The sequence below is a fragment of the Telopea speciosissima genome, chromosome 5, assembly GCF_018873765.1.
Source record: "Telopea speciosissima isolate NSW1024214 ecotype Mountain lineage chromosome 5, Tspe_v1, whole genome shotgun sequence".
In the NCBI taxonomy this organism is placed as follows: domain Eukaryota; kingdom Viridiplantae; phylum Streptophyta; class Magnoliopsida; order Proteales; family Proteaceae; genus Telopea; species Telopea speciosissima.
In genome coordinates, this window is record NC_057920.1 from 23,067,839 (window position 1) to 23,088,965 (window position 21,127).

The window sequence follows — 21,127 nt, forward strand, 5'->3', positions numbered from 1 at the left end:
TTGGGGGGGGGGGTAGAAAAAAGATCTCAATAAAAAGGGAAAAAGTTGCCAGTGTAAGCTAGAGCCCAGTGTCCATTTCTCTCTTTCCCCCTTTTGAAGTGACCCCATGCCTCTCTTACATGATACCCCATTCCCCTCCCCCCATTGATGTCACCCCTAGTTTACTACACACAGGCATTGTGTCTAGCCCTCTCCCATTTAAAAAATAAAAAAAAACCAAAAACCTAAAATCCAATAAGACAAGTTAATAAGATAGATGGATACAAATATATATTTTGGATATTTTATTATTGTCGGACAGCTAAGCGAATCAGATAATAATTGATCGAAAACTAGGAAAACCATATTCGTATTCGATTAGTGTTCGAACGGATTGGGATAGTTTCCAAATATTGATTTTTTGGATACAAATTCTCTTAAACGAATACGCACACAGATTGAATACGGATTTTCGATTATCCATTTACATCCCTACCAAAGGGTACTTGAACTCTAACTGATCTCTTCTACCAACTTAGAATCGAACTGGTTAGGAGTGGGTCTAGACTCGGATCATTATCGGCTCCATTTCCCAATTTTCCCCAAGTTCCTCAAATAGGGGGGCGGAAATGACCACCCTACCTCTGCTCGACCACATTGCCCGGGTGGGGTCCACCCCCCCTCTATTAGGGCACTTGGGGAAATGGAGCTTGTAGGAAGTGGAGCAGATAATTTTCCGTCCAGACTCCTGACATCAAAGTTAAGATTCTAAATAGAATTATAACATGGACCTTAAAGCTCAGCAACCGCTAGCTCGGTTGGTTGGAGGCTTTGCCGATTTAGTGCATGCCCCCCAGGCCCCAGTCCTGGATTGCATTTGGGCCATAAAGGAAACCCATCTTCCCCCCCCTCCCCCCTTGGTAGTTGTAGGATTGTGTTGGCTTGTCTTAGCCTTCCCTTTTAGCTTAGATTAAATTAGGACTGACAAAAAAATAAAAGTTAGTTCTTCTTCAAGTGGAAATCATTTCAGTTCAAGCTTCAATGCCAAGGGAAGGGCAGCCCTGACTGGGCCATGTAGGGTTGAGATGGGTGACGCGGAACCAAGGTTCAAAATCTAGGTATCGGACTCGGTATCGGTCATTGCCAAAACCTTTTTGGATTGGGATCGGATCGGTCAAAAAACCCCCCAAAATCGCTTTTTTATGGATCGGGTCATGTATTGGCCAAAGTTGGTGGGTGTTTTGATCTCGGGATCGGATCGACCGATATTATCCGGATCGGATCGGTCAATATCGGTTGGTATTGGTCAAGATAATATAAAAATAAAAAATAAAAAATTAAAACTTAAAAACTTTGAAAAAATAAAAAAATATTCAGTCGGATCGGTCAAAGATCGGATCAGATCGGCTGTTCCAACCAAGTTGGCCGATCCAGGGAACGATCCAGTCAAACCTTTTTGAATCTGTCTAATCTCGGGATTGGCCTTGATCGATACTGATCTGACCAAAATCGGCCGATCTGATCCGATCCGAGATTACGAACCATGCCCGGAACAGAAGAACCCCTGCGCTGTTGTGGGAAACGGTTCTAACTTCTTAACCTGTATCCAAGCACAACAACAGCAACAAGGGATTCAAGGTAGTCAAGCCCATCGTGGTTGGCAGTTGGCTGGTTGAGACATCAAAGTTAAGTATCGCGAAGCACGCGGGAGATGGGGCCGTTGCCCGCTGGTGTAGTTTTGTAGCAGACTTGAGGAGTTGGACGCTTTAGCTTTGGGACTCGAGACTTGAGAGCGTGGTAGAGTTCTCTCGTTGAGTTGAGAATTGAGATGTCGAGCTATACAGAGGTTTCGCAGGTTAATGCCGACGAGGAGGCGCACTTCGTCGCTGCTTCCGAGGTAGCCCAAGTCGACACCAACAACAAGGAGGCGGCCCAGAGTATCGGCGAAGCTATCCCTTCTTTGCCCCCGCACGTGGTGAAGGATTTGTTGTCAATCGGGGTTCGTTCTTTTCTCTCTTCGTCTTCTTCCTCGGGTCTCCTTGTACTCTATTAAGAGTTTTGAGTCGGTGTTCTCTCTAATCGTTTGTTCTGACTGAAGGCCACTAATGCTATTTCTTTTCACTATTTGATCCCAAACAATTTCAGTTTGTAGGAAATTGTTGACTAATCGGGTTTTTTTTTTCTCTCTTACGAATTGTGCTCCCGTAAGAGTGAGCTGCTACCCCAAGGAAACATCTTAAAAGGAGCACTTTTGACGCCACCCCAATTCCATTTGTCTGATGAAATTATGACCCACTTACCTCTTTAGTCGTATCAGATGTTAAACATCGCAGGGTAAAATAAAAATCCAATTTCATGTGCTTCAGTCCTTAGCAGTACTGTAGTTTTTATGCTCATCTTTCTAAGATGCAAGGTCTGATAACTGCATTGGCTTTCATGGTTTTGTTATGGTCAGCTGCTCAAACATGGCGCCCTCAGGCATGGCTCTAGCAAAGAAAATCAATTGTGTTAGTTTCAATGATATTTACAGTGTATTGAATTACATGTGAGATGTGAACTCCTTTCTTATGCAAATCATACATGATATACATTTCAATGATTTATGTCATAATTGAATAAAACCAATTTAAATAATTTGATCACTATTACATTTACACCAGAAGTATCAGTGATTGAACCATATATATTAAGCTAGCAATGCAGCTGTGAAGGTGGCAGCCAATTTATCTCTCTCTTCATTTTCCCCTAATTATTGTGATCACTACTTTCTAGCTTTTCTTCTATTCATCTTATTCACTTTGCCCTTCATGGAGACATCAAGGTAGAGCTAACCTAATTAATGTAGCAGCATCTATAATTTTTGCATGAATAACCCTCTTGTTTCTTTCAGCAGATGAAGAGGTTCCATGGTTGGAACGACACTCAGGTCCCTTTTCCATCTCTTGTTGGCATTTTAATTCTTTTTCTTGAAATTGTTGACCTCATTCCATATAACCTACTGCATCAATACTAATGGCTAAACTGAAACATTACATGCTATGTGTAGAGTATAGAATCAAAGGATGGTGTGCAATGGGTACTGACATATGTGCTAAATATTAGCATAGTGGGACCTTCCATTTATTGTCCCTCAACTGTGTGAGCCTCTGTGCCGAAAAGTTTACCTCGTTAAATGATTGTAACTGTCATGTTCCTAACAACTTTGATCTTTCAAATGCCAATGCCTAGAAAGAATATGGAAACATTTTGAGGAACTAGTTCCCTCTTTTTTTTGTCGATAGGCTATCAATTGGAGCTCCTTCTGAGCGATTCCTTAGATTGTGATTGATAGTGCTTCTGGCATATTTATCATGCTGCAGGTATGTGTGAGATGTATCTTTCGATTTTTTGGGGTTCGTGGCTGTGCTTATTCATGCTTGTCACTCTTACCATCAGACTTGCATCATTCATCTGTTGAAGAATCAAAAGATTCCCATGATTGTTCGGTTGGCTTCTGCTTCAAAGCAAGTGAAAATTTGAACTGTGTACTCGCTTTTCAAGAATCAGAAGATGAGCCAGTATTTTGCAGCATTTGTTTGGGCATACTGCAATTTGCTTATAGTAAGGAGAAAGAAATGTTGGTTAAAAAAGATTCTGCAAGTGAATTCGCAGTATCAATTGCTGAACTAGTGAAACAAGAGGGCCATCAGATTGAGAGCTTTTCTCTTGAAGTCTCTGTACCACCAATTATCTTGGCAAATGAGCGTGCAATTTGGTAAGATACTAAGTACACCATTTAATTTGACTTATTTCGGTATCCATATTATTGAATGTTAGCTAGGGGATAAGAATAAAATAAAGAAAATGATGCGTAATGTGCTTTCGGAATATAATGAATATAGTATGCACATAATTTTGAATATTTTCATACCATCTGTCGTATTTTATTAAAATTTTATGTATTTGCAAGTATTTTCATTAGAAATTTAAATAATGCATCTACCAGATATCCAGAATATAGATCAGGCAGAAGTCAAATATAAAATATTTGTACAAAATCAAGTATATTAGGTTGTTATTTTCTTTTGTTTAGCAAATAATATGATGTATATAAAATTTAAACTTCTTTTATTTGAGAGGAGTCATGGTTGATGGAGGGGGTAGCTCAGTTGGCAAGGACCAACACCTCACAATCAAGAGATCATGAGTTTAACTCTCCTTGGGGCCTACCTATTTAAAAAAATGTCTTTCTGTTAACTGTTAACTGAGATAGTGAATTTTTTATATGTCCGGATTAAAGTTCTGGTTAATTTTACAACCTACATTCAAATTTCTACTGACAATGTTATAATTATTATGATCCAGTAGGATTTTGTGTCGGCCCCTCTGGAAATTGATATATGTCAATAAATTTAGCTGACATTCAGTACCATGCCTATGACATAGTTCCTTTCAGCTTTGGTCCTTAAAAAAAGAAAAAACCTTTCTAATTGCGTTTCAAAATAATGCAGTAGCTTCCCATGACTAGTTAATGATTATTTTCTTACTTATTTTTGTAGGTTATATATGAAAACAAAGTATGGATCAGAATCCTGGTTCCAAGAAAAATTGCTTACAGAACACACTTCTGTGAAGGATGCATTGAAATTGTCAATCATGGATTCACTTGGATCCTTTTTGGTAATTAGGGATCCTCTTTTCTTTTCTTTATGTCAAATGCACATATTCTTTTTAACTTATTCTGATAAGGAGAAAGAATTGAACAAATTGATGGATCAAAAATTTCCTTTGCTTGAGATTGCTCAACTTCCCATGTCCGTCCAACCTCCCCCCCCCCCCCAAAAAAAAAAAAAAAAACAGAAGAAGAAAGAAACAGAATGCAGCAGAAGAATTTCACTTGTTTCAGAAAAGTAAAATGCTACACCTGAGTGTAGTACAATCTATTGTTCCCTTAGTTATTTTTTGTAATTTTAAGTTTTGCAGGCTATAAATAATGGTGTCAGCTCTTTACGTATTCGTCTGACGTACACTCATGCTAAAGCATCATTAAATCTTCAGAATATTCTAGAAAGGGATCAGGGTTGCAAGAGAAGGAAAACAGGCATGCTCTGGCCCATATAATTAATTTTGGAGCTGTTTGTGTTTTATATTGTTTTCTTATTTACATAATCAAAATCACTATCCTCCTTGTTAGCATTTTGAGGTTGTTTATTGTATTCTGTTTCTGAGTGCATGTGTATTAGTGTGTGGGCTTCAACTCAATTGGTGAAGTGCAGGAAATTGAAGCCTTTGTCTGCAGGTAGCTGCCAAGACAGGCTTGCACTTTCTGTATTTATGGGAAACTGATGTTAACATTAAAATTATGAATTTTAGGGAGCTCATGCCCTGATTTTTTCATTAATGACAATATGCACCACATGTAAGCTGATTCCTATACTTGTCAGTTGTCACAAAGTGGCAGCTGATCAAAGAACTTCCAATGAAAATACCTCCATTGATTCATTTCCTTTAAAAGCAACAGAGCATGAAATTATCACACTTCTAGTAACTATTTTATTGAGCAAAGGGAAAGGTTACAAAGTCATAATATGCAAAACGAAAATATGAGTCAGGGAGAACAAGCCCACTGACAACCAGCTATATAATGGGGTAAGGCCTCAAACAAGTACCATCTAACTACCACCTACTCTTGCTATTTGATCAGCCAACTTTTCTCTGTTGTTATTATCTGTTTGTCTTACAATTTTTTTAAAAGGTAAACACTGATGATCTCTCTCTCTCTCACACGCACACACGCATATCCCTGTCTATTTTTCCTTCTTGTAATCTATGATGCTAGTGTTTTCTATGGGATTGCACAAAGAGAAAGCGACCTTCCATATAAGCTTTACACATGTTACACATGGAGAGGGCTTGAGACCAAGGTTCCATGTCCCACACAGGTCATCTTGTGGTCCAGAGACCAGCCATTGGTACGATCCTAGCTATCAATTCATTGGTTGTTTTTCAGATGGTCAGAAGGTTTGAGACTCAGATTCCATGTCCCACATAGGTCATCTTGTGGTCCAGAGACCAGCCATTGGGACGATCCTAGCAAACAATTCATTGGTTGTCTTTCAGATGGTCAGAAGGTTTGAGACTCATGTTCCATGTCCCACATAGGTCATCTTGTGGTCCACAGACCAGCCATTGGGACAATCCTAGCAAACAATTCATTGGTTGTTTTTAAGATGGTCAGAAGAGCCCTTGTGTGTGAGATAACTGATGATGATTTTGATCATCAGGTTAGGTTATTTTCCCCACTGCGATAAGTGTCATTGTGATACCTGTTACTGATCACCGATTATTCGTCAACTGTGTTACATTTGTGGTCCAACCATGAGCTCTTCCATCCTGCCTTGGTGAAAATACATTCTGAATCATGAGACACCTTCATTTTAGGTATGTTCTTGATGGTACTTGATCATGACCATATTAGAGCTGATTTGGTAGTAGCTCCGATTCAAGATAAGCTACGAGAAAGTTGTTTAAGCCTTTAAGGTGGCATGGCCATGTTCAACAGAGGCCTTGGGATGCTCCAGTTTGGAGGAGTGACTTGATTCAGATTGACTGTACTAAAAGAGCTAGGGGCAGGCCTAAAATGACCCTTGGAGAAGTGGTGAGGAAAGACATGCATAGCTTAGGTCTTGTTTCAAGTATGATCTCGAATAGAGCTGATTGGAGGGAGGTTTTCCATGTCTGATATGGACCCAGAATGAAAAATAGATAGGCTTATATAGGAACAGAAATGTCAGTGTTCAACATGAAAGTCACAGGTCTTCAACGTGGTAAAATTTAAAGGGAACAAGTTCTCTGGGCCACTAGGGGAGGGTACTCTCTCTCTCTCTCTCTCTCATGAAATGACCTCGCTGCCCTCTTCTGTACGAAACCATTCCACTGCACCTCATTGGTGTGCTTCTTTATGCCTCTTGCCCAGAGAACCCTCTCTCTCTCTCACACATGAAATGACCTCGCTGCCTTCCTCTGTACAAAAGCATTCCGCTGCACCTCATTGGTGTGCTTCTTTATGCCGCTTGCCCAGAGAACCCTCTCTCAATTTTAAAATGTAGCATTCTTGTTACATAGCATGCACTTGGTGCATTATCCTTTTTAACGAGTTGAAATGAGAGACTTGCAAAAGTATTGATAGAGTCAAATAATTGCAGCAGTTTTCCAAACCAAGTAATATCCCGTTTCATCATTCATGCATCATTTAGTGCTCTATACAACTTTCTTAGATTTTCATAAAAAAAGATGCTTGGGGACCTTACCTTCTATTGGCCAGTTCTTTATAATATTGCTTAGAAACCTCATGCTCAGTGTGGTGAACCTGACTTCTGAGAGCTCTGTCATGCTTCTTGAAATTTTATGTTGAAGAAATTTTCCTGGATTATTGTTTTTGTTTCCCATTCCATGTTTCTTGGTTTTGTATGTAATTATGTCTGCAGAACCCAGAGTGTCACCTATTCCAGAAATTGGGCAATCTAATATTTGTCAAATTTGTTCACCTAGTGTCTCCCTTGAAGAGAATCTGGTTGACAGATGCGGTTAGATAACTGTCTCTTGTCTCTGGGGAATGGATCAGGAAATATTTTAAAAGAAAGACGAAAGATCCATGAGATTCTTAGTAGGCTCTAATTTTGTGTTAGAAAATTCTTTTTGGTTGGTGAGTATTGGTCTTTCTGCTACATTTCCTCTGAGAATCATTGTCAAATGGCATAGTTAATTGCAAATATAAAAGGAAAATATGTCTAAGATTAACCAACCAATGAAAACTGGTATTTTCTGTTGAACTAAGATGAGATCATCTAGAATTTAAAAATCATGAAGTTGGTATCTTGAAGGTTGTTTATCCAAGAATGGAAACCACTAGACCAGAAGAATTCCACTTTACTGAACAATATCAGTTTTTTGCATTATTGTCACTCATTATTTTATTCTTTTTAAGTCAGAGAATAGGTTTTCTTATTGGTTTATAGTTTTTACATATTACATATTCTGATACATCAGAGGGTGATTGCACCGGTAAGGAAGAGCGATAGTTTGCAGATTAGAGGAGCTGAAAAAAATAAGGGTAGGCCAAAGATTATCTGGAGAGTAGTAGTGAGAAAGATATGGATGCCTTAGGTGTTACTAGTTATATGGATTAAAAACAAATGATTCATGTTTAGTTGGGAAAAGGCTTAGCTGAGTTGACTACATTCTGATATGTATAAAATTTAGATATGTTATGGGCTTTTGATTTGCTCTGTTAAACTGCCAAATATTATTGATCTAGGTAATACTTTACACCTCCTGTATACAAAATGACTGCAGTTTGGAACAGGCTCAGAAGACAACTTGGTTGCACCTGGCTCAGAGTTTTCTGAACAGTCTGCCCGTGAAGCGGATGCAGTCTTTCGCAGGTCTCTCGATGGGTTGCCTGATCATTTATTTTGTGAACGCTTCACATTGCCACCAGAGAGGGTAATTCTATTTTCAGCGTATAACTTCTATATTGAATGGAGCTTGGCATGTAGCTCAAAAACCATCAAATTTTAGTATACTCTTGTGGAGTCCCAGAAAGGAAAGTTCTACAATATTTAATGGAGGAACCTAGCTGACATAAATACTAGACTTTGTGATGACTAACATCATCATCGTCTTTCAAACACTTATTTGTTATTGATTTTTCATCAATGTGGCTTCAAAGTTCAATCTGTTATATTCACTTCTCTTCTTTTTTGTGTGGGGATTTTTCTAGGTCAACCAACCATGTCACTTGGCATTTCAGTGCTACAGGACACCTATCTACATTGGTGGGAGGTACTTGAAGGTATAGCAATCCATGTTTCATTTCCTTTTTCTAACAAACTCAAGGTTCTCCACCCCCCCCCCCCAAATCGACCACTAAAACTGGTCTTGAAGATATGGTTTTCATTTGTTCTTGTATTGCTAACTGAGTCATTAATTATAATAAGTTGTTCCTTGAGGCAGTATGTTGTTATGTACGTATGAGCAATGTTTCTTAAATCACAAATTGCAGAACAAGTGTGCTTCACCATTAAAAGAAATTGGTTACCCTCTAACTGAGTATAGACCGTACCCAAGGTTTAAGGTATTGTCATACGGACTCGATACATATCGGTTTTGGAAGGCCTCGATATGATAGGGTCCTGATACGATATGTAAATACAAAAAACAATTGGTTCTTCTATCGACCGATACAGGAGCAATACGGTCCAATATGGGACTGATACGGATTGATACAGGTGAGATACACTCGATACGCTTCATTTAAACCTGCAAAACCGAAATCGTTAGTGAGATTACAAAACCGAGAATAACCGAAGACCTTGGAATTTTTTTTTCTCTTGGATCTGAGTTGGGGGGGGGGGGAATCATCTAGCATAAAAAATTATCCTAGTCTTAACTATTTCGACAAGTTTTCGGGATTTACAGTGCTCCAATCACGGATCGACACAGATTTGGGGGGAAAAAAAGATAAAGTTGTAGATTAAGTAAAAATGACTCAAATCCTTGCATCAAACTGATATATATTTACATATTGCATAATAAGGTGTTTTATGCTTCAAAACTGTATTTTGCATGTATCATAAGTACATCCATGCGTTTCTTGACCATTTCCATGCGTATCTATAGCATATCTTGCTCTCTTCGATACGATACATCTCTTAAAATCTCCCTTCCGATACGATATCCGATACAGATACTTTAAACCTTGACCTTACCACAAACTTAAAGCGAAATTTAATGGTAGTTTTCACCTACAGGACTGGCTCTGCAGGCTTATACAAGTTTTTACAACAAAGTTTCTGAATATTTTTTTTATCAGTATTAATGAATTCTATTAGAAGGGTGGAATATTCTAAATAGGATGAATTCCACTATAAAGAATTAAATTATGGATTATTGACCCCCATCTAGACCTATTCAATGAATTCCATAGGAGGGTCCAACCCAAAATCTTAAGGCATTAGGTGGAGAGAGCTCCTCAAATATATGAAAGCACCAAGGACCAAAATAAACCGATGTGAGACTATTACTCTGTAACTCCCAAAATCTCAGTACTCCCCCTCATGAGTAGCTTCAGCTTACTTGGCTCTACACATGGTAGACAACTTAGGGAGGGTAACAAAGGGACCTGGGCTCTAATACCATATTGTAGGGTCCAACCCAAACCATAAGGCATTAGGTGGAGAGAGCTCTTCAAGTATATCAAAGCAACAAGGATCAGAACAAACCGATATGGGATTATACCTCTATAACTCCCAAAATCTCAACAGACTCTATATCAGAAAATTATTTGCGTCTCAATAGCCTACTTGCCTTCAAGCGTCACCCCATTGGGGAAAAGCCCACTCCATCCGTAAGACAAACTAAAGGAGGCTGACTGATGTAGGACAGGTTTGAGAATCCGCATCAAACCACAAACCAGTCCTACTCTAGCCATAAGTATGACTTGTTGGGGTTTATGGGCTGCTGTATTTGAAAGAACAAATGCCAAATGGAAGGCAATGGGGGTTGGAAGAAACATGATAATGAAATAAGAATAGTTTGTTGTAGGTATAGAGTTTGAAAGAGAGGAGTGGTTAGAAGAAGAAGAAGAAGAAGGTAGAGAAGAAAAAAGAAGATCATCTTGGCTTTACACCATCTTGGATTCACTCCAAGAATTGCATAGAATCACTCATGCTTTCATTCCTTCCTTCCTTACTTGGTTGGTTGCTTCTCCAAATAGTCTTTTTAAACCCCAAAATGAAAAAAGAAGGAAATAACTCTGTAATAACTACTTTTCCAGCAATAACTCCCTAATAACTCCCATACAACATTAGTACATAAAAGTTTTGGCCCCAAATAAAAATACAACAAAATAATAAAAAGAACTACACATAATACTGGTCATCTAGCCATAATGAAGTGACATGTGGCTGCATAAATCCTTGAGTGATGTCCTCATCACTGACGTGACCAGGAAGCCAGTCCAGTATTAGTAACTCTTTTCAAGCTTCCCCAAAATATTAATATGTTTATATACTTCTGTCAATTTTTAACTAATCATGGTAATGTTTGTACTGCAATGTTTATATACTGTTGTCAATTTTTAACTAATCATGCTAATGTTTGTACTGCAGTATTCTAGAAATGTGAGTCAAACACGGTGGATTATTGATGATGAAAGAATGGGACAAGCATCTGTTGAGGTACTGTGAGATTCTTTGTTCAGTGATTCTTGCATCTGAAATGAGGGAATTTGTGGTGTACTCACTTGCTGTTTACTCTGCAGGAGATAATTGGAAGCAACATGCTTCCTATATTACGAGGTGATGACTACAAGTTCCATGCAGCCGGTAGAGAGGATATTGATGTACTACAATCTGTTTTCTTTTACCTTGAGCCTGAATTTCGTGAATGCCTTGTGATTGATGGAATAACATCTTGTGTAGGTACGAATGTTGGGTTCAGGTCGGCCTTTCCTGATTGAAGTACAAAATGCACGTGATGTTCCATCTTGTGTGGCTGTCAAACAAATGGAACAGAAAATAAACAACTTGGAAGACAGATTAGTGAGTTCAATGGTTAATTGAAGGTCTAGTTGATTTGGTTATCTAAATTTAAAGTTTTATAATTGCACAAACGAACGTCTGGTTGCAGGTTGCAGTGAAAAACCTCAAGGTTGTTGGGAATCAAGGGTGGACATTGATGCGGGAAGGAGAGGCAGAAAAGCAGGTTTTCAGTCCTTAATGTTTTACATATAGTCATATTTTACTATTAGTTCAATTTGTTTTCATTTGTGCAAATGTCTGTAGTATCACTAGAAAGGTTGGGTTATGTTACAGTTCTTTGTGTTCCATGTAGAAACAATATGCAGCGCTTGTGTGGATTTCTCGCCCACTTGAGGAAGAGGACCTACTGACTATATCTTCATTTAAGGATATGGTGAGTGTTATGCAGGATTTCGAACAAAGCAATGTGAGCTAAGTTTTGGTCCCCCTCCCCCCCGCCCCCCTTATGAAGATATACACATGAGTACTGGTCTGGGAAGGTTTCTTTCCCCTTCTTTTTTTTTTGGGGAGGGGTGATGCGGTGAAGGAGTTTTGTTGGACGTTGGGTCCAATTAATGCAATGGTTCACATGCCCCACCCCCGGTCATGTGTTAAAAGATGATTGTCTGTATGTGGAATGCTAGTGATAGAATGGCAAAATTCAAGTAGAAATAATCATGGCTTGAGTATGGTCCCCCCCCCCCCCTTTCTTTTCTTTTTTGGGAGACGGGTGATGCAATGAAGGAGTTTGTTGGATTTTGGGCCCAATTATGCAATGGTTCACATGACTCTATCAACTAATGTGTGGATGCTTATCTGAATTTACATACTTATCTCTGGATATGTTGCAATATTTTCTTGTTGGTAGATACCACAGGGTGATTATTTTAGGGATCTGGGCTCAATCATAAGTAAAGGAGAAATAGAGGATGATGTTACACAGAATTAAAATAGGATGGATGAAGTGGAGAGGCATGTCCGGAGTGTTTTGTGATCGACATATGGAGCTGAATGTTGGGCAGTAAAGAAATATCATATACATAAACTTGGTGTAGCTGAGATGAGGATGTTGAGAAGTTAGAGTGGTAAAACTATAAAGGATAAAATAAGGAATGATCATATTTGAGCTGATTTGGGAGTAGCTCCAATACATGAAAAGCTGCGAGACTGTCGTTTGAGGTGGCATGGACATGTGCAATAGAAGCCTTTAGATGGTCCAGTACAGAAGAGTGATTTGATTCAGATTGAAGGAGCTAAAAGGGCTAGGGGTAGACCTAAATGACTCTAGGAGAAGTGGTGAGGAAAGACAAGCATAGCTTACACCTTGTTACAAGCATAGTTCAAAAACTTGTTTCGTCTCGGTCGAAATCTCGAATATTTCGAGTATTTCGGTCGAGTCGAAACAAAACGCAAATTCGAATTGAAAAATGCAATATTGCAAAATTTTCGGTGAAATTTCAGAAATTTCGGTCATCTCGTTTCGGTTATTCATTTCGGCAATTTACACCTACAAATGGCCAACCAAAACTCAGAAAAAATACCATATTTCGACGAAACACCAAAACGAAATGAGATTTTAAACCTTGGTTACAAGTATGGCTTTGAATCATAGTTGTCTAGGCGATGCCTTGGCATCTAGGCGCCTTTGTCACGCCTTAAATTCTGGTGTCGCCTTGGTCGCGTAGGCGACGCCTTGTCGCCTTGTTGGTGTCGACTTGGTTTCTGACCCCCTCACTCGCCTTGGTTCGCGTTGGTTCGCCTAGGCGCCTTGACAACTATGCTTTGAATAGAGCTGATTGGAGAGAAAGGATCCATGTAGCCGACCCCATTTAGTAGGGTTAAGTGCTGAGTTGAGTATAGTATACAAAACATGGAGTAGGAAACCTGTTCCATTTCTGAACATGATTCTCCTCAATTGTGCTTTTGCATTTTGTCAACTTTTTTCTCATTTAATTAGGATCGGATGTGATTAAAGATGGTATTTCTTCCTTAGTTGGATGGTTTTAAATGTTTGATTTCTGCTTTTTATCAGTAGCAATAGTATCTCACAGCTCTTAAGTTCCACTAAGTGCAGCTCTCATTTTTCTTTTTCTCTTTTGGAGGGGGGGTGGGGGGGGGGGGGTGGGAGGGTTTCTTTCAATAAAATGACATTGTTCCTCATTCTTTTTGCTGTTTGCTCAGCGTATTTTGCAGAGAACCCCAATTAGGGTACTTCATCGTCGAAGCCCATTAGAACGTGAAAAGATTATACATTGGTAGGAGCCTTTGGAAGTGTGGCTTTTAAATTATTATTTTATGCATCTCCTGGAGTATGTTTTTGTTCTGAATGCATGACCATAATTTGTTTATGATATTAGGATGAAAGTTGAGAAGATAACTGGAAGCTCTCAGTATTTTCTATTGTATTTATGTACTCAGGTACTTCTTTTATTTATCTTTTATAAATAAGTTTCCATGTTTCAAACCCACAACCTAATGGTTGCCAAAGCCTAACTTAACCGTTGTGCCAAGGCTCAGCCACTGGGATGCTCTTTTTTTTTTGTTCTATCTAAAAGAACATTTTGATTGCTCAATGATTTGTGGGAATAAGAACTTATGAATATCAAATTATATTGTAATCACTTTAAAAATCCCATTTTCAAGTGGAAACATAATGTGATTTAGATGAAGTGGTTTTTTATTTACGCTATAAAATGCTATCTTGATTTATAGAGACTTGGATACTGGATAGAGAGTACCTGTCTCTGTGTCAGACTTGGCTAACCCTCACATACCCTTCCTACCATGGTTTCAATAATCAGGAATCAGATTGATGAATTGGCTTATTCGGATCGGAATCTGCAATCACCGATCCCGATTCTGGCTGCTTTGATACGGGTTCTACTGAATCAGAATAGAATCGGCTAATTCCAAGTCATTTTCTTCATATTTTTAGTTGAATCGAACCGATTCCAAGGTTGATTCCCGATCCCCAAGGCCGATCCTTGCTTTTACATCAAAATGGGTTAGAATCAGTAATGTAGTTCTAGGTTGAAAGTAATCAAACTAGAAACTAAAACCAGAATCTAACTCAAGGGTGACTGGATTAGGGTTAAACCAAGGAAAAAGGCTAAATTGGGTTTAGGGTTTTATGGAAGCATGGATTTAGAAGTTAGGGTTAGTGTGAGGTATTAGGTTTACTTGTTTCAGTGATGATTTAACTGAATACACAACCAGTGAGGGTCTAGGTTGAATCGGGAGCAAGGTATGGTGAATTAATGGATTTTAGGGTTAGGGTTTGGAAAAGGGAAAGAAGCAGGTTTAAAGAGATTGGCTGGACAGAACCAGCTCTAATCTGGATCTAGTTCTCCAATAGGGCAGAGGAGGACTTGATCAGCTTTTGGGAGGATTCCCACAGCTGGTTTGGACTGGGCAGGTTGTAGGACTGGGGAAAAAAAATAAAAGGAGGAAGGGGGAATCTGGGGTTTGGGGAGTTTGGACTTACTTGTTGATGAAGAACAACCTTGAACAGAATTTTGTTGTTGTGAAATAAATCTTGAACCAGAACTTGAATGTAGACAGTAATAGAGAAGACAATGTAACCAAACGAACCACCCGGGCTTCCCACCGCAAGGTGTCAATCGGATAAAGATTCCGTCAGCCTTGATCAAACACAAGACAAAAATCTTCTTGGAGAAGACAGTTGCAGAGCAACAGCTTTGAAAATGTTCTCTCTCCCCCCACTTCCCCCCCCAAAAAAAAAATTGTGAGGTAAAGAGGAACCCCATGATTCACTTTATTTACATGGCCAAAAGGCTAATTTCCTATTAAGCCTAGGAGTGGGAATCCCCTCCTCCCCTAGACGACTCTATTACATCTGTACCTCCTCTCTCAAAACCGTGGAGAGGAGGGGGACAATTAAGTTGTTACATGACAAGTTGTCACATGACCACTAAACAAAATAAAAGAAATCTACTAGTTCCACTTAAATTGAACCACTGGTTCTAACCAGCTTTAAACCAGTTCCAGTTAAAATAAAAATGTCGTACCCAGTGCACAAGGCTCCCACGTTTAGCAGGGTCTGGGGAGGGTCAAATGTACTCAGCCTTCCCCCTGTTTCCAGAGAGGCTGTTCCAGGACTTGAACCCATGATCAAGTGTTCAGCAAGTGAGCACTTGACCAACGCGCCAAGCACGACCTTCTTCATTTTAAAATGTAAAAAAAAAAACATGAAAATAAAACTAAGTAAAGAAAACTATTAAACACTACTACTACTTGAACTGCTTGGACTTCTTCTTCTTCTTCTTTCGGATGTAAGTCTTCAGATCTGCATCGATCAGTCGGATTGTACTGATTCAGGCTGATTCCGATTCTCGATTCCAATTTTTTAAACCCTGCTTCCTACCAAGATTTATATACTGTTGTAAGAGCAGTACATGAACATGGTAAGGTTTTCCATTAGTGGAGTACTAGCACAGAAAAGGCAGAGGAGCATTAGACTTCTGCTTCCATGGGTCATCAGCTTGCTCAATGAGCCCAACCACCAGAATTGCCCTTTTATTGGACATTCTAGGTCTATAAATTTAACCTTTCAGAGGAGCCATTCCTATTGCTACCCTTTTGATTATTGCTGAGAAGTGCCAGTCTGAGTAGTTTATTCATTTAGAAACTACAAACACCAAGTGCACATTATCTCTTAATCTTGTCTCTGTTTTCTTTCTCTTTTTTTGGTAATATCATCTTGTCTCTGTCTTCCTAGTTCCTATCTTGTTTAGTTACAACTCTATTGATATCCACACAGGCTGGAACGTATATCAAGGAATTTGTTCATGGAGATTTTGGACGGACCAACCCCAGGTAAGAAATATCAAATCCATCTATCTTGTTTATTTTATACATCTTGATATTTGTAGCTTCTGTGATGATTTAAACCTTTAGTTTAATTTTTCTGCAACTAGCTCTCTAAGAACATCCAGTTATGGGATATCTGGTTAAACAGTAATAATGCTTGATATATACTACTTAATCTGAAACAAGCTCATTTCTGGTTTTCCCCCCGGGAGAGGGGGGGCGGAAAGGGTAGGGACTGACTTGCACATTAATTTTGGAGAGAGAGAGAGAGAACAGGATTGGTTTTAGTGTCAAGATATAAAATAGTTCCACTTGTGCGAAAGTGATAGTCTGACCATGAGATACTTGGACTTAGATACAGGTCTTCTTATACCACTTTTAAAGCTATAGATTGAACTCACTATAGTATTGGCTAATAAATAGAAAGCAATTTAGATTTAATCCATGGATACTTTGATTATATCTTACATTTTTATTATTTGATTATATCTTACATTTTTATTATTTTGTAGACATTTAGTTTCAGTTTTGTACTAAATACTGAATGCAGCTTGAAATGTGGAACTAAATGTTTTTGTTTGTTTGTCGTTGTATATCCCTCTTGTTTTGCAGTATTGGTTCAATCTTAGGCTGCAGAGCAGAGATATTACAGCTTGATGTTACTGATGTGAAGATGGACTGTTTTTTAACCGAGTGACACTGTCAAAAAATAGTTTTGGCTTTAAATCAAAGGTTAGTTGTACTTTCTGCTTGTTTTGTGTAAGAACCACATTTCTATACACACTTTACTTATGTAAAGCCTTCTAACACCATCAGGACAAGGTTGAGAGGGAAGCCAATTCCCCAAAGACCATGAGAAAGTGTTTCCCTTGGCTTCATTTGTTCTTTGCCAAAAATGGGGGATTATGGATTTGTACTGGTGGCGGTCGACAGGTTCTCAAATTATGCAACTTTTATTCCTGTTCCCACCACTGTACAACTGAAGACACAGCTTATTTGCTTGTGAAAATTGTAGTGAAGTATTGGGGCATCCCCCAAAACATTGTGAGTGATTGAGATCCAAGATTTGTTGTTCAGTCTTTCATGTTCTTCCATCATAACCCAATCATAGGTTAACTCTCCTTTATGAGCAATGCAATCAGAAATGGGGGGATATGACCGTGATTAACTAGTTGGGTTCCCACTTATCCACTATTGGTGTGACGAAATTTAAAATGCATTCTTTTTGACCTAATATTTTTTTTTGAGCAACTCAAAGACTACACAATCCATCTATATGATAGTTTAGATGACCTAGCTGAGACTGCTCTATCTTGACCTAAACTAACAAGTACCCTCAAACCTTTTTTGTTTTTTAGGGTTTGCTTTTCAGGTACCTCTCCTGAGGTATCACGTAATTACAAAAACACTCCTCAGTTTTGAAAAATTATGCGTATCCCCCCTGAGGTTCTTGAAAGTTAACACATGTCCCCATTCCGTTAGTGTAGGACTAACTACCTTAAAAACAAGGGGTGAATTGACAAAAATCCCTTGCACGAAAAAGAAAAGAAAAACTAGCAACTCATCTACCCCAAATCGATTGGAGAAGATGAGTTGCAGGTATCCTTGTAGGGAACACCATGGAAGCCGAGATCTCGGAGAACCGATTGGATATGCAAAGACTTTAATGGATTGATCGATCTCAAAAAGCTAAAGATCACTGGAGTGGACATGGATCGTTTTGGAGAAGTATTATTTGAATCGATTCTGAAATTTATTTACCTGAGGGAGTTGGAGATTGAATGGGACAAAGGAAAGCTGCAATTTCCAAAGTCACTTTCACAACATGTTCATTTCTACAAAATGAGATTATCAGGAGCTATGGAAAAGCTACCAAATGATTGTAATGTATTTCCACCAAATCTTATTGAATTAGAGTTATCTAACACGAAATTAAAGCAGGATGGGGGTGAGTCAATGAAAACCCTAGCAAAATTAGAGAACTTACAGTTCCTGCAACTCCGGAAGAGTTCTTTCTTGGGAAACTATATGGTTTTTCCTTAAGATAGGTTGCCTAAGCTTATAAGTCTGGATATTAGATTGTTATCTGATTTAGAAGAATGGACGGTGGAGAATGGATCATTGGCCAATCTCAAGGTTCTAAATCTTAAAAGTTTAGATAACCTAAAGAAGATGTAGGATGGATTTGACATCGCCAAACTCCAGAAGCTCAAATTGCTCTTGATGCCACAACAACTCTCAGAAAGTGTTGAAAGAGATAAGAAGGTTAAGTTTTTTTGGTAATTTAAGAAGGTTAAGTCCAAAGACGTAAACTTTGAGATCATTTACTAGCTCAGACTCTGCAGGGGCTGTACAATCTCGGTTCTCCCAGATCTCGGCTTCCATGGTGTTCCCTACAAGGATAATTGCAACTCATCTTCCCCATTCGATTTGGGGAAGATGAGTTGCAGGTTTTTTTTTTTTTTTTCTTGCAAGGGCATTTTTGTCAGTTCACCCCTTATTTTTAACATTGTTAGTCCTACATTAACAGAATGTGGGCATGTGTTAACTTTAAAGAGCCTAGGGCCCATACGTAGAATTTTCCAAAATTGTGGGGTGTTTTTATAATTACGTGATACCTAAGGTGAGGTATGTGAAAAAAACCCTTTTTTTATTATAGATTGAATTGAATTTTTTTTTATGAATAAAAATTTTATTACCGAAGGAAAGAGGAAGGGGGGGGGGGGAAGAGCAAACAAAATACAAGGCCTTGCCTTTATAAGGGGGGAGGCAAGGGCTTGCAAGAGGGAAGGGGAATAACCCAAGGAACCATAACAGGCTAAAAGGAAATAACTAATCACAAACTGACATACAAGCCAATCTTCAAGAAAGTCCACTATGTCAAGACAAGTTGTCTCGCCAAAGGATATGGTTGCGGATATCCAGACTTTAGGCAAAATTTCTCCTGGTGGGCAAGGAATAGTTCCTGAGGGACCGCTTCTTGGGATTAGGAAGGGAGTTTATGTCGTGCTAGTGGTAGACATGAAAGGGGGGGATGAGGGGAAATAGAGGGTTGGAGGAGACCAGAGGGAGCGAATGGGTACTAGGTTGAGGGTGGGCGAAAGAGCCTTTCAAAGAGAGACGGGTGAAGGAGAAGTGTTGGGAGTTGGGTTTGGGTGATGATCGACTCAACCAGAAAGGGAGTCAGATGATTGAGAGAGACTTGGGTAGGGCTTTGTTGGGGAAGGGCTAGCACAGGACTCGAGAGAGAAGTGGGCCTAGAATTAGAAGGGTTAAATGGGTTAGGGGCATTAATAGGGGTGGGTGGGTCGGAAAGCCAATTGGAGGATGGGCCAAATGTGTGAGGGGTCAAATTGACGGAAGAAGTCTCATGAGTGATACGAAACGAAGGAAGATTGGGATCCACAATAGAAGTTGAGGATGAAACATGAGGAATATGATGGATGGGCCCAACCAGAGAGGAAAACACTAGGAGGCTTAAAGTAGTGCAAGGGGAGGGGGCAAGATCGTCGACTAATGTAGCAGCTTCCTTAAACATTGAGGGTTGTAGATGTTTGAGACAAGCGGCCAGTTGAGACAAGGAAGATCGAATCCCAGAAGGAGATCTTGCATTGTTGACTACAGAGGAACCTATTGGAGAACAACGACTCTAGGGGTGAACATCCGGATTGTTTAGGGTAGGAGCAGTTGAGGCCTCGGGGGCAAAGCTAAGGGCAACATCCTTGTTTGACTGCAAGGATGCGGAACAGTTGTGACTGACGGTCGCTGATGTTCTATGGACCATCGGTAAGATATGGTGTAGTTGACTAAGTGGCCTCTCAGAGAACCCCAAAACTGCAATTTCGCTCTCCTCCAGCCGTGGCGGGAGTTGGAGAGTCCAGCCCAGCAAAACAAAGGGGGGTTTTGGTCATTTTAAAGGTGGGACCCAAGTGGGACCCCTAATGAAATGACCATACCCCGCTGTTTTTGTTGGACTGGACCTTCCAACTCCCACCACGGCTGGAGGAGAGCCAGATTCCCAAAGCTGGAATACCCCTGGTGCAATGCCTTTTGCGACGATGAGATATTGGTCTTCCTTTGCTAGGTGGGTGAGTACCAGGAAGAGTAGAGCCTTGGGTGAGGTTCGATGGAGGAGGAGGAGGAGGATATAAGGTGAAGTGATGGTTCAAGGGAGGAGGGATGCCGATAGTGGTGGTTGACAGAAGGTCTTTGTGGTCATCCGAAGTAGTCTTGGGCGAGCATAGGTTGGAATCATGGCCAAAGAGCTTGCATACCAAGCAATGAAGGGGACTCCAATAGTATAGTATTTCCTGTTGAAAGGAGAAATCATCTTCATCGTTCAGGTGGAGGACAAGATGAGGAGCTTCTGTATTTTCTTCAATTTTTAATAATTGTGTTTAATATTAACATCTAGTGGTTTGGTTCGTACTTGAAGGGAGCTAGAGCTTAGTAACTACTTTTATTTCCTAAAATAATACAAAGAAAATGTCCATTACACTTATCCACAAAACCATTGTAACATGGCATCAGTAGGGTTACCTATGTAAATTTATACATTTAACCAACCAAACACTGGAAGACCAGACCATTGAGGGGCATTAAGGACATAAAACAAAAACCCCCATAGCCATTAAATATCAGGTCCAGTGCAGGAAGCTAGAAGAAAGTAGGCAAAAAAGAGTAACATTAAGTATTCCAGTAAGTCACTCTGGTAAATTATCATCACTAGATCACCACTCTTGAAGAGACGATACGAA

General features: G+C 39.5%; 1 protein-coding gene across 3 annotated transcripts; it reads left to right on the top strand.

Annotated features, from left to right (window-relative positions):
• Positions 1 to 1,651: 1,651 nt before the first annotated feature.
• Positions 1,652 to 17,183, top strand: LOC122662700 (tRNA pseudouridine synthase Pus10). Of its 3 annotated transcripts, XM_043858402.1 has the most exons (15): positions 1,652 to 1,978; positions 3,339 to 3,733; positions 4,518 to 4,638; positions 4,942 to 5,059; positions 8,324 to 8,463; positions 8,741 to 8,812; positions 11,130 to 11,198; positions 11,282 to 11,362; positions 11,442 to 11,561; positions 11,650 to 11,724; positions 11,854 to 11,934; positions 13,722 to 13,795; positions 13,898 to 13,958; positions 16,321 to 16,376; positions 16,983 to 17,183. In XM_043858402.1, exons 1-15 carry the CDS (start codon positions 1,808 to 1,810, stop codon positions 17,065 to 17,067), a joined length of 1,719 nt encoding a protein of 572 aa, XP_043714337.1. In that variant the 5' UTR covers positions 1,652 to 1,807; the 3' UTR covers positions 17,068 to 17,183. The 3 variants fall into 3 exon arrangements, with proteins under 3 accessions (XP_043714337.1, XP_043714338.1, XP_043714339.1); XM_043858403.1 differs by lacking the exon at positions 8,741 to 8,812; XM_043858404.1 differs by lacking the exon at positions 4,942 to 5,059 and having other exon boundaries at positions 8,314 to 8,463.
• Positions 17,184 to 21,127: the final 3,944 nt, after the last annotated feature.